Here is a 14,469-nt window from a genome sequence, read left to right as displayed (position 1 = left end):
GGCTGATGTGACCTTTCTCCTTCTCTTCCGACCTTGGACCTGCCATGCACTGCCAAGAGCATCCTGACATTGACAAATTTGCCTGCAACTTTTTCAATATATTGTTGATTTTGCAAAACAGCTCACTCTAAGCTCTTGGAGGATTTTTCACCAACAGGAATCACAAAGTTGAATCATACTTACTATGTATCTGATTTGATCTCATCACTTTGGACTCACTCTATCTTTTACTACAACTTTTTCTTTGTACCTTAGTTGTCTCATTTAAACCAAACTGCCTTGATCTTTGTACAGTAATTTGGAAACTATGCAAAAAAAAAAAGAATAGAACTCTTTGTCAGTCGATCATATTGAACTAATTAACCTAGCGTTGCTTCATGAAAATATATATATATATATATATATGTTTCTAATTAATTAATCATCATCTGCTATAAATATTCATTAAGGAGCTATTTAGCATGGAAAAACGTAACGCAAATGTAAATGAACAAGAAAAATCATGTGTACGTTGAAAAAACACAGGCTTCTTTAAGGATTTACTAGTTACAGTTAAGCTGTCAAATGAAAAGATGCTTGGTGAAAATCCTTCTCCCCCTGTTTCTTGAAAAGAGAAAGATTACTTGGAAAAGGTGATCTATTTCGAGGTTAACTGCGATTGGCCAGGTGTCATTCTGGCTTGACGACAATGCGTGGGATAATCATGTCAGTGTTGACATCTTAGATTATGAGTTGAGCCCCATGATACATTTTTTTGGCCTCACGTAAGCTGATCCCACGACTGATTACACCATCTCCTTCAATCACGACAAACATTGAAAGGAAAATATTTTTCCCCAATATGAATCTTTCCCACCCCTACTCACATAGGCAGCCATGATTCTGTACCTAAACTCATTTTTTATTTTGGCAATAGATATCACATGTCAGGCCTGATTACTTAATTTCCTTACATTTTCTTTGCTTCTTTATGGCCAAATTAATAAGCTTTTCTTATGTCCACGTACAATACTTGAGTTTTTCACTAGATGCTTAACGTACCCTCTCTTCTTTTCTTTATGGGTCATTTTAGCCAAAAAGAAATGGAAAAATATTGATTAAGATCGACCAATGACTTTATAGATCGTAAGAAAGAGGTTTTGCCATTTTGGATAAGTTTAATGTTCAAGGTTCTTAATTTGTGGTGTGGTTTCATCTTAAATCTCTTCCAGTTGTATGCATATATGGTTTTATCTTTAATATGTATACATTCTTACTTAAGAAAAACTAATACTGAACTTGGTTAAAAAAAAAGGCATCAAATAATATACTATAACTTCACTGGAGAGACCCCCGTGTGACTGTGATCAAGCAGTAACATTAATTAATGGGGTAAATTAAAGAATATATATATATATATCCTTCAAATAATAACAAAGAAGTAAATAGCTAGGAATATGCATGATTGAGAATCACAGTGTTTCCATTTTGTCTGCATATCATTAATTAATCACATCATGGCAATGTTGAGGGTAAAATAAGATTACTGATCAGTTTGTTCTGTGCTTAATTAAGCATCAGATATAATCATGCGAGAACAAATGAAGGGTCGATAATGAATTGGTAAGGTGCTAGAAATGCAGGTGGGGTCCTTGCAATGATTCAACAAAAGCAGCAATGAATCAGGTACCTAGAATTTCACATTTGGATCAACAAACCACCGAACAAAGACTAAGCAATTTTTGCAGGGCACAAATGAAGAAAAATTCCTTGTCTTATTCGAGAATAAGAGTGCGATGAGCCAATCGCCAAATGACATATATATATATATGTGCGCGATCTGAGAAAAACACCAAATATGGAAAACGGTGATCAGGTGTAGGACACTTGTTGTGAAATGAATGGACAGTCAAATTCATGGCGCAGTGGCGTTTTTACTTGTTGAAAATGGGTTATATATGTTCGAGGTTTTTTGGAAATTCATACAAATGGGGGGGGATTTTGTTTCTGTCGGTCAAAGAGGACTTGCTGAAGGCTATGGATTTTGCATGATAGGAGAGTGGATCCCACACAGTGGAAGAAGCGGTGGGAATCCATCATTAGAAAGACAATGCCATCATTTGCACGTGTCTATGGACCACACTCACCCAATTCCATCATCATAAAAAGTAAGTTACAGCGTCCTCACACATGAACAAGATCAAACTAATTGAACTTTAGCCTCACATCGATCCCTCTTCTATGCCGCCCCATCTCCTGTCTTTCACAGGGAAACTGATCAATTTCTCTCGCTTTAATCACCTTGAAGATTTCTTTACATATTTGCACTACGTACTTGCATAAGTTAAATTAGTAATTATAATACAAATCCAGATCGAAGATGGATGCAGAATTAATGGATTCAACTGTTGAATTATATATATATATAGCATCATTCAGGATTCCATATATCATATAGAGAAGAGATCACAAATCAGGTTATCTCAAATGAACTCAGTTTCTTTAGTTAGTACTTGTTAAGAAGGTTTAGGGTTCAAACTTTAAATCTCTCTTTTAATCCTCCCTTAGATCTCTTCATATATAATCCATATTTAACAAAAGCAAAGTTATTATTATCAGACGTTTATACTGTGTAGTGTAGGTATGAAACTAAGCTGTTTACAAAAACCATGGCTGCTTTAATGGAATTTGAATGCAGCCATTGCCTTTAAGAAACCAAATGTTTTAGTAATGGTTTGTTATCTCAGGGCATTTTAGTGTGGATGAGTTGCAGATTTTTTTTCTTAATTAAGCAAGTAAGGGGGTGTATATATATATATATGTACCAACAAATTAAGTGAAGCCGCATTATTATGATCATAATGTGGGTCTAGATTATTACATGCATTTGTGTCGATTTTAAAAGATTTTTTGCGTGGCTTAATCTCTGAATTATTTGGCCATCATCAAGATTTTATTACAAGGAGAAGGTGTCGTTTTCTTGTTTTTGAAAGCAATATTCACTGTGCATGCCTTTTAGGCCTGTAGCCCACTTATCTTTATGGGTTCTCAAAGCCCACTCTCAGCACTATAATCTTAAGGTTTTCCTTTAAATTCATATATAAAACAGAAAAATCATTGCACAAATTCATATAGTTTCCCCCTTTCTTCTTACTCTTACAAATGCCAAATTAAAGTTCAGAATTTAAACCCACATATTCTGAGTCTCCCGGAGAATAGTAGAGTACTTAAAACTATTAACCAGACACATAAAGCTGAGATTCTAGCCTTCATACATGTATCCACATATATACGTATAGGAAAGAATGAGCAGGAATGGTTTAATTTGTGTGTGGAAGTTGATAATGTATGTGCAGGGGCGGTCCATGGCCTAGTTTGATGGGGCGGTAGGAGAAAAAGTAATGACAAAGAATCAGAAAAATTGAAATGCAGATGAGGGAGAGAGAGAGAGAAGGGGTCATCTTCACCCACTTTTGCAAATGACTTTATATTTCTATACTCTAGTTTGCGTTTTGCTTGGAAACCTTTTCAGCTTGGAAATTGATAGAAAGGGATGGATTGATTGACACTGTTGGTTTACTGATGATGCCAAATAAAGCGAAAATGCGGGCAGCTGCAGCAAGCGCATGATTGTTTAGATTGAAATATATTCCCAACTAGATTTCGATGGGGTAACTTTACATAAACTCCGCTCATGACTTTATGGTTCTACAGTGTAATTCCCATTGCTTTTCTCGTTTCTCCTTTACCTTTTTTTCTCGAGAAAGAGTGAAAGAAAAGGGAAAAAAGAATAGATGGGATGAGGATAGCATGATCGCTTGGTGAGAAAATTGTCATGTCGTGTAAGGGAAAGTGGGTGCAAATGTGCAGGGAAAGGGATTTGGTTCCCAAAGAGTAAATGGATGACAGTCCAAGCACAATTAATTGAATTGATGGCACTGAAAGACCCTCACTATACAAACTTTCCCCATCCCCCTTTTGCTTTGCTTTATATTCTTCCCCATCAGCCCCTTTTTCCTTTCCCATGTTTTTTTTAACCTCTTTTGTGGTGTTTGCACAAACTCAAAAGAGTTAAAAACTTGACCTCCCAAGCCTTAAAAGTCTAAACGTCTCTTTCCCATCTTCTTCTCCTTCCTCTTCTTCTTATGTATTTTTCGATTTGGCTAATCTGTCATAAAGTTCTATTGCATTACTACCCCCTCGTCCCTCCTCTTTCCTTTGTGTAGTGCGTTAAAATCACTCTCCCAATAGCATCGAATCAAGTGCCAAAAATGTCCCACGCTCCATTGGTTGTCTGAATTCTACCTGAATATTGTATTATATGGCCCATGAAACTTCACAGCCGTTGATCTCATTTTCCCGCCCAAAGCCATGGGCACACTCCAGTTTCAAGTCACAAATCCCGGTACAGGGACTTTTTTATTATTGTTATATTTTGTGGATATTGGATTTGTTTGTCTGCTGGTGGAAATTGGGAGTTGTGATCCATGGTTTTTTTGTTTTGTTTGTTTTCCCCTGCCCCTGCCTCTGCCTCTGCCTCTGCCTCTGGGTCACCCAAGACCGACTTTTCCTTCCTTCAAGTAATGAAAAATGTTATCCTTTGAAGTTGAGTTTGAAGATGAAAGTCAATAGCATAAAAAGTTATCCATCAATAAGTAAATTAGCACAAAAAGTTGTGGGGGGAAAAAGGGGAGGCCTGGCCTTAAATTAATTAGTGATAGACTGACTGAGTATCCAGTTGATAAATAAAATCCCACCTGCTGTGGTAGGTGATTACTTAAATGATAAAATGTAGTGGTGGCATGCTGGTAAATGGGTGCATCATTAAGACAGGTTTATCATACATTACTATAATAATTCTTTGCTTTTTTGTACTTTGTATGCATTCCACCCAAATATATATATGAGAGTTGTAGCAACCCATATTAACTTTGAACTCGTTGTCTTTAAATAAACAATGTAATGCAAGCTAATAAAATGATAAAAGAGACTACAGGAAAAAAAAAAAAGTAAATGAATGAAGGTTTGGTCTTTCTCAATAAAATATTAAGCATTTTCCATGAATGCCATGAAAAAAATTCCCATTATTGGAAATGTTTTGAGGTGATAAGACAATTTATTTGATATATTCTTAGGTTCATCTCGTTAAAGAATATGAAACTTTTTTGAGTTAAGATATAGTAACTAAAAGGTTAATATCTTAATCTTAAATAAATAATTTATTGTGTTCATGTCCTCGATTTATCGTTGACTTAAAACAAAACTAAGTTGACTCTTATAATTAGTGATGAAGTTAGAATTTTAAGTTCGAAGTGATAAAAATAAAAAATTTAATATTTGAGAGATGGAGTTATAAAATTTATTAAAAATAAGAGTGAAATTATAAATATTCAAAACAAAAACAAGAACCAAAAATAAATAATGATATTACTATAGTCTATGTACATTTTTAAATAAAAATAAATGAATCATTTTTGGTATGGTATAGAATAGTTGTTAGTTGTAAATACAAAGAACAAAAAATTAAAAAAAAAGGCAGAAAATTGGCCCTAAAAGGAAAAGCCCAAAAGGCAAGTACTTGACGGGCTGAGGTACCCAAATTTCAAACAAAAACATCTGAAAGCCCAAAACTGTTGGTTGGGCTCTGGAATTCGTGAAAATAACCCAATCACTATTCTACTTTTACGTAGCAGTACTGTACTTCGTCACTCTTCCTGGAAGGCTCGCTAAGCTTAGCTTAGCTTCACCACCAGCCAACCGCCGCGGTTCCTGTAAGCCAGGTTTCTCCGGTTTTCCTGCAACTTCACTCCTTCGCCTGGCCGTTTCTTTTTCCATTTCTCCTGTTTCTTCACGTGTTTTTTATCCCTCGTTTAGTTACTTGTTTATCGATCAAATTTTATGTCAATAATTTGATTATTGTCATTACTTCTTGGATCGATGTTGGGGTTGGAGAACATATTATTTAGTTTAAAAGACAACAACTGCAAATCCCTTTTAATAATGTCTATTACTGACTTTGTTCAAGTCATTTCTTAGTTGACCATTGCTTGTGTTTGGAGGAAGATAACGACATGTTGAATCGCTGAGGAATTATTGCTTTATGGTTATCATTTTGATGCTGATATTCTGCTAAATTTTAAAACTTTCATGTACCTCTCTCTCTCTTCTTTTTTTTAGGGGGTGTGGGAGAAAGGGGCTGAATTATCTTTAATTTATGATTAGTGAAACTTTATCATATAAAAACATGCAGCATCAAACAAGCAATTCAAATGTAACTCAAAATAATAATTCAACTAACATCAAACTTGAACAGAAAGATCGATCCTATGCGTCTAAAATATTAACTAAATACTTTTGTTCACTAAAGAATTTGTTTTGGTGTCGAACATTTGCGTGTTGGTCCTTTCTCAGCCTCTACTTGTTTAGTAATTCTTAGTGTAGAGGGGAGGGTTTATTGAAGTTTTAGGTCTAGAAGGGGGAGACGATTAGGACAGATAATGACTGCTGATAAATGTTGCAGGTTTATTTGATAGTGTGGTTGGTGGTCCATAAGCATACACCTTGGTTTGGACAGACATAGGTTTTGTGAAAAATTACCAATACAAAACAGTCCCCAGCATGCGGCCTTGGTAGATCGAGATGGGGACTTGCTTTCGGACTCTATGTAGCCTTTCTGCTGGTCATGACAACATTGAAAAGCTAGTTGAAGAGAAGTTCTTTCCCTAAGTTGTCAGATTCTCAGACACGTGGTTTGATCTTGATGGAGTCTCCCTTACACCCACCTCCCCTTCTGAAAGATATGATGGGGTTGCTACAAATATTACTACTCCAGAAGGTTTATGTGTCCTTCTTTACCTCACATACTTCGAGAGAAGCTCTGGTGAATTACTGTCCTGTTTTTGAACACTAGTAGAACCATATAATTCCCTCCTTTGATTGTTGTTACTGTACTACATTAGATCTTTTCAAAGTGCCAAATTAACACTTGCTTTTATATATTTGAAGAATTGAAAGATTGTGACTTCACACATTAGAACGATGATGTTCATAGCAAGCCTACCATTTCTGTAGTTTGTCCATGAGTAAAGTCTGCTTTCATGTCAGTGGTCTGATTTTTCCATTCTTCTAACAGGACAAAAAAAATCAAATGCCATTTTTAATTGGTCTGATATAGTCCCCATTCCCTTTTAACCGTGTAAGTCATTTGTGTTCTATTTTTTTTTGTAGATTTCTGAGTTGACCAAGAGGTAACCGGTACCATGTCTCTGTCTCTGTGACTCCAAGCTTGTGTGTGTAGAAAAGGGGGGGGGGGGTGGAAGAAAGTCTTTTGAAAGTTATTCTTTTTCTTTTGCTAATGTGCTCTATCTGTATTTATTGGCCTTTGTAGTGGAAAGATGTGATTATTTTTAATAAGCATCTGATAAGATTGAAGTCTAGAGACTTGATATATGCTAGCAAACGAAGATTTAACTCAACTTACATTAATTCAATCAATTTGACTATATCTGTTCTTACTGCCTGCTTGAACATCTCTTATGGTTTGTGTTACATGATGTCAAACATGTGTAATTTAATCATTTATCAATTACAGATTTCATCCTCATAGGTAGAATATTTAAGAATTTGCTTTTAACATCTGTCTAAATCTCTTGTAAAGGGAGAAAAACTTGAATTACTCTTGGGAAAAGTGTTACTTTGTAAAAACATAGACCTCATTTTGAATGGTTTGTTCTTATTGCATACTTGACCTGTTGCTATCTCCTATTACAAATAGTATTGTTATTTTGATTGGACTGGAAGCTTATGGAAATCTTGACATCTCTGTTTGGTTCCATTTACTTTGTGGTATATATGCGTTCTCATATGGTTTCTGTCATTTTCTTGAGAATGTCGTCTAGTGTTAATTTTTATATCATGCTAGATTGCCATCGTGTTGCTGTCACCGGCATGCCATATTGCGACTAGTAGGTTGCTGCAGCATTTAATTGCGAAGAAGAGGCAATTATACTGGAATGCCTGGAATTTCATGTGAAAGAAAATGTTTAGTACCTTTCAATTGTATACATGACAAACTTGACAGTGAAGAGCTGTCTTGTGCTGCATGTGGGGTGAAGCAATGTAAATTTTTCCTCTTGTAATTTGTCTCATTAAAAGCTACTTGTCTATCTGCATTGCACATTCTATAAAAGTACTAATTTTATAGTTAATTTGTATAATGCCATTGGACCGACATCTTATTTTATCCCTTCCCGTACATAATATTTAACTTAGAGATGAAAGTCTTGCAATATCAATTGCAGGGACTGTTGAAGCTAAAATCATCATATAGATTACAAAGAATTTTCTGTATCGCATGATATCTTACAGATGAAGAATTGTCCTTATAATGATATGCACTTTTGTTGGTGGGGATGCACGACCTGCTTTTGGCTCCTTGGTAAATAATTTTTAAAGGGTCTCCACTCGTTTGGGATTGCGGTGGGTGGAGGGTAGTTTTGAAGGTGGTTCTGTACGAGGATGACAGCCTGGTAACTGCATGTGACAACCTGGTTATGGTGGCTTCATGTGTTAACTGCTACCTTTCCTTGAGTAATATTATTTCAGGAGGAGGAAGGAGATTTCCATTTAGAAGAGATAGCGCAGCAATTTTGAGAATAGGCTCCCGGCTCCGCCCGCCCGAGTTCTGAAATATGTTATCTAGAAGACAGAGGAACACGCTAAGAAATACACAGGTCATATAATCTGGCAGGCAGAGTATTTTTATAATACAAGTTTGATATTCAGATCCCAAGCTTGTTTCTTTATTTGTTTCCCACTATGTAGCCTTTTGTTTGTGATTGAGGCATGTATACCTTCATCTGATTACGTGGGCCTTCTACTTTCCGGGAAGAGAAAAGAAAAGAAAGATAGAATGGTAACGCCTGCAACACAGGTTACGAAATATCTGAAAAGATGGGCTAGAAATGAAGCCTAGAAGGCCATCAAACAACAACTAGTTTCCATCGGTCGGCTTAGAGGTCTTTGAATAACTTGGCGCAGTGGTAAAACTTGAAACTCCAATTTCCTTCAATGGGATTGACCTCGACTGACTGACCTTTTACAGGTTAATAATTTAGACTTTTATTTAAGAAAGATTTCAATTATTTGTTTTTTTGTCCATGTGTTATGGTGGGCGTAAAGAGTTTAAATTATCATATGACCAGCAATGATGGTGAATCAATATTTCAAATGTAAAGTTGAGATGAGCTTTCTGTATATTTTAGCTGGAGATCCATAAACACCGTAGCCTGTGTTATCTCTTTTCTTATGCCTTCTCCTTTTCTATTGCTAATAAAAGTCAACATCTGATTGGACGACAGCAGCGGCAGACTGTCACAACTAATAAACACAAGAAAGATCAACCGTCCATCACTTAATTAAAAGCGAAAAACAACAAAACAAAACAAAAGAAAAGAAAAAGAAAGGGCATAGGTTTCCCTCCAACCGTTAACATGTTACATGTTTGGTCCTTATTAATACAAATCGAAATCCAAATGTCCCAGTACTTGCCTTGTCAATACGCATTTGACAAACCCAAAAAAACCAAAGCATAAGCTTACGTTAATTAATCAAAAGAAATAACAAAGAGAAAAAACACCCACTCACCGCCCACCTTTCATCACCTATCAACTTCCACCAAACAAACCCTTCCGTAAGCCACCACCATTCATGACGGTGACAACCTCCCTGCTGATCCAAAGGACCACACTCTCTCTCTTTCTGTGGGGCTTCTCTCTAATTTGGCTGTGTAATTTTTGTGGTGTGGTGTCCACAGGCAAAAGTCACAAGCACCCGTACTCGGTTCTCCCAAGTATCTCACCCTTATCTCCTTATCTACTTTGTTTGGTTTAGCAACTAAAAGTTTTCAAGACACAAAATTGTAGGCCATCGCCGTTTTTCCCTTTTTTTTCCATAGCTATCCTCTATCATCGAATTCGCCAAACTGTTTTCATCACAATCACAGATACATCTCTATAAGAAAAGGAAAAGGGCGGAACATGAGAAAGGAAAGGCAAAGATGAAAGAGTAATTTCTAACTGATCAACTATATCTAGCTAGCCATCCCGGTTTCATCACTATCCAAGTTACAAGTTACAAGCCACAAACTAAACATCTGTATTCCCAAAGTAAAAACATAACCTTATCAAACAGAATCAATCCATTCTTTTTGTATTGATTCTATTCTTCGGGCACTTGCTATTCCATTAGAATCCGAAGACATAAGAAGAAGAGGAAAAAAAAAAGAAAGTGGAGGCTATGAACAGTTGTTGATTTTTGTTGGTGGGGTCTTTTTTCTTTTGGGGGATTTATTATGATCATCACTTTTATATCGTTCAATCTTCATCAGAACTTTCCGGGTACTTGTTCAAATCAGGCTTCTGGAAACCTCGACTAGGGTTTGATTCTGACGATGAAGCAGCATGAAGCGACGTTTGTAAAGCATCGACTTTAGCTCCCACCTCCGTGGCTTTCTTGCGTATGGAAGCGGCGGAGATGTCCCTAAGCTCGTCTTCTTGGAGTATGAGGTCAGGGAAGTTGAGCCTAGCGGAAGGCCCGCGCAAGTAGAAGACGGCGGTGTCATAGGCACGGGCAGCAGCTATAGGGGTGGTGTAAGAGCCGAGCCAAATTCTAGAGCGCTTGTTTGGTTCTCTGATTTCAGCCACCCACTTGCCCCACTTCCTCATCCTTATCCCTCTGAATGGTTTCTCTTTTTGCTGTTTCCTTTGCTTCCGCTTCTCTCCGCTTGTTGAACTTGAAGTTGAACAACAATCGCCTTCCATGAGAGAAAAGATATAAAATAAAAAAGCAAAAATCCTATTCAGAGCCTATGTCCTAAAGGAACTAGCTAAACCCTTTTACGGAACTTTTTCCCCTTGTTTCTAGAGACTATAACTTGTAAGCCATAACAAAAAGAAGAAGAAGAAGAAGAAGAAAAGATTCTACGTTTAATCAAAGAATACCCTTTGCCTCAAAAGTTATTCTCTGTTATATATATGGATGCCAATATATATATAAATAGCAAAGGAGAGAGAGAAAAAAAAAGAGAAGGGTTGGGGTGGGGGAGGAATGCAGAGGCAAGAAGCATTAGTATCCCACTTGGCTGCTAGTCTGTCGTCTGGGCACGGCCGCCACGTTGATCTTCCTTAAAGATCAATCCAAATTTGGCCGACATAATCCATCAGCTGCATCTCTTTCTCTTTCCATTAAAGCCTATAATAAACATATAAACACAAAAACACACTCTCACTTGGTGAGTATGAAAAGGGTATTTCGTAATTTAACCAAAGCAAAAATCTCACGTAGCGGCTTGGAAGCATGTGACCGCCGACGTGGTTCTGCTCCCAGCACGCAAACTCCCTACCTAGTTTATTTTTAGTAGTCGTATACTCTTTTTTTATGTACATACATATATAAATACGCTACAAGGCAATCATTCCCATTTTTATTTCTTAATCAAATGCTTTTACATCATTAACAAGTTGGGCATTCACAAATTCTACTTACATGTTCATTTCACCGATTTGAGGTATGACGCACTGTACTAATTCCTTTGAGAACATTCAGATACATTAAAATATGCCTATAAATATAGATAAGAATACATAATATATGACACGCTAATTCATTTGAGATAGAGAGATCGATGTTTCTCAAACTAATGAAACGTAAATCTATGTTTACAAAAATTTAGCCAAGGTTTTTTGTTTTCTCATTCTTTGAATCATGAAACCGTTGTATGTGTACATAATTCTTTATACAATCACTTACAAATCAAATTCATTATATATATACCTCAAATAATTAAGTATATCTTGAGCACCCTTAAATAATTTACGACTAGCTCTTCATGTTTGTATATATTAAGGTGGTTGATCTAATTATTTATAGAAAAAAAGGAAAGAAGAAAAGAAAAGAAAAGAAAGAAAGAAAGCTGCTTTTTGTCTAACTGAAATAACTGGATTTAACTTTGTTTGTTATTTGGATACTAATGGGGAGGTGTATAGGCAAGTGGATCCAATTAAGCTGAGAAGGAGAAAGAAAGAGAGAGATGACAATTTAAGCTATGGGGGTAAAGGTTACAGAGAGAAGAGGAGAAGTCGGTGGTGGATGGGTGGATGGGGATTGAGAGTGACTTTCCGTCCACGCAATGAAGCTCCCTTGTAGTGGAAATAGCAAATTGGTCTTAATACTTTTATTTTATTATTAATAACTACAAACTATAATATAACTATATGTACATGTACAAATCCCCTGTATGGTTCAAACTCATTGAACTGACTTTTGTTGGTGTCAATCTCAATCATCTGATTAATTTTAGACTTTTTAAGACACATTACTTCTGAGTGCTTAACCCATGATCATCGAGAAGTGGCATCTCTTGATTGGTTCTTTGATATTTACTATTGGAAGGCCATCCCCTGATTTGATTATTGACCAACACATAGGCTGGCTAGAGGTTGATATATATATAAACTTGTTCAAGGCTTCCGGGTGCCAATTTTGAATTAGAAAACAATAACTGTCGTGTAGAAAACAAAGAGTGGAATCGGGAATGATGAGCTACTTCGGCGCGCCCTTGAGGGCTCCAAAACTCAAAATTTTCTGCCAAGGGCAAATTAAGGGGCGGGAGGGTAGGCACCGTACGTACGTTACCTTCTTCCACTTGGCTTCTACGACTCTTTTCACCGTTGAATCTTACATAATCAAAGAGTGCTGCTGCTTTCTTTCTTTAAATAATATAATATAATATAATATATTTTAATCAAATTTTCTCATGTCACCGAAATTTAGTCGGTAAACTATCTAAGCACCTTTCTTTGGATGCAATTGCAATTGCAATTGGAAGAGTGAGCAATATGAATAGGAATTCATCAATATATACATTTTGTAGTTGATATACAAAGTCTTGAACCATTAAACTAAACAAGATGAAGAAAATGTCATGAGAAACAAGGGGAAAATTAATTATTAATTAATCTAATTGGAGGAGATGCAAGTCTTAATTATCTCATGCTGTAACTATCAACAAATTTATAAGAGCTACACTAAAATTCAAAGATACATTTAATCTATCATGTATATATATGTAAGTCAATAGGAAGCAGTAAAGAAGTGGCGAGAGAGAGAGAGAGAGAGAGAGACTGTTAAAGACTAAAGCACTAGGCAATGAGGAGTGTGTATATGTTGGCAGTGACAGCTCGGAATCTTTTTGGAAAATTTGGATTATGAGGCAAAGGCAAAGGCAAGGATGCATTGGTTTCAGATGAGACATGTGCGACGTGAGGGGATCGTTCATTCCTCAATTGCCCAACTTGGAATATATATATCTTGCTATTTGGTCGGCACCAATTAATTAATTGTGATATTTAATTAGGCTCATGTTCTCATGTTGCAATATGCCATTGCCAAGACCCTTTCCCATGTCTCATCCATTTTATTCTTAATTCTTCATTCGCTACATTTTAATATTTCTTTATTACTATATTTATATATATAAATTATTAAGCTCTCGTGCCTAAGTTGATCTTATTCCAACATGAATTTTCATATAAAAATTCCAATGAGTTGGATTTTTTTATCAAATTTCCAACTTCATTTTTCATTTCTATATGTATCTTCTTTCTCTCTTTGATCGTTTACATTAACAAATTACTCCATATTTTCCTACTCTCAAGCAAAAGCTACATTTAATAAACATTAATTATTTCTCTCTCTTTATTCAACTTTATTTATTTTAATTTTTCTAGCTAGGGCTTGTTTTGGTTTTTTTTGTAAGTGTACATGCAACCCAACAATAATATTAAAGTTAAAAGTTCATTAGGTAGTACATTTGGTCAACTGCAATGCACTGTGTCTACTGGCTACCAGCATAACTAATAAAGGATTGCAGGTACATACATTAAATCCTAAATAATAGATAGATAAAGTTAAACATTAATTCTGACTTTCTTTCCCCCGTCCTGTTCATTGGTACTATAAGATATTCACATGTTGATGGTATAAAAAGATATCTCAAAACAAATAATTAAATAGATTAAGAGCAGTTACAAAATAAGCTTTTGAAATATATGTAAAAACATATCTATATATAGATTCCATGTCACGAATGAAGCCTTAAACTTTTAAAACTGGTGATTATGTTAGTAAATCAGGCTCACCACCATGAATGAATTGACCACACAACTTCTACTATTGGGGAATAGCTTTGTCATCCTGATCAAACAGTTGATCTTTCACTCACCAATTTGTGCATCATTATCTTATAAACCACAAAGTGATTTGTAGTTTGTGTATCAACAACTTTACCCTCTGTTTGCTTTCCTTCCTCCTTTGGTTTCAACAGCCCTTTTTACGGTAATTAACTCTAAAAAACTTTTCCTGCCAGCCATTCATGTTCTGTTTGTCCAAAAGAGTAAATAGTGGAGTGCAGAAAATGTGAATGAGTGACTT

The 14,469-nt window shown here is 35.9% G+C and overlaps 1 protein-coding gene across 1 annotated transcript; it reads right to left on the bottom strand.

The window, feature by feature from the left end:
• LOC18591157 (ethylene-responsive transcription factor RAP2-1) lies at positions 10,020-11,390 on the bottom strand. Its single transcript, XM_007017113.2, has one exon. It carries the CDS (start codon positions 10,797-10,799, stop codon positions 10,353-10,355), a length of 447 nt encoding a protein of 148 aa, XP_007017175.1. The 5' UTR covers positions 10,800-11,390; the 3' UTR covers positions 10,020-10,352.

Source organism: Theobroma cacao, chromosome 8, assembly GCF_000208745.1.
Source record: "Theobroma cacao cultivar B97-61/B2 chromosome 8, Criollo_cocoa_genome_V2, whole genome shotgun sequence".
Lineage (NCBI taxonomy): Eukaryota > Viridiplantae > Streptophyta > Magnoliopsida > Malvales > Malvaceae > Theobroma > Theobroma cacao.
The sequence above is the reverse complement of the archived record's forward strand: the minus strand, read 5'-3'. Positions and strand labels throughout refer to the sequence as shown.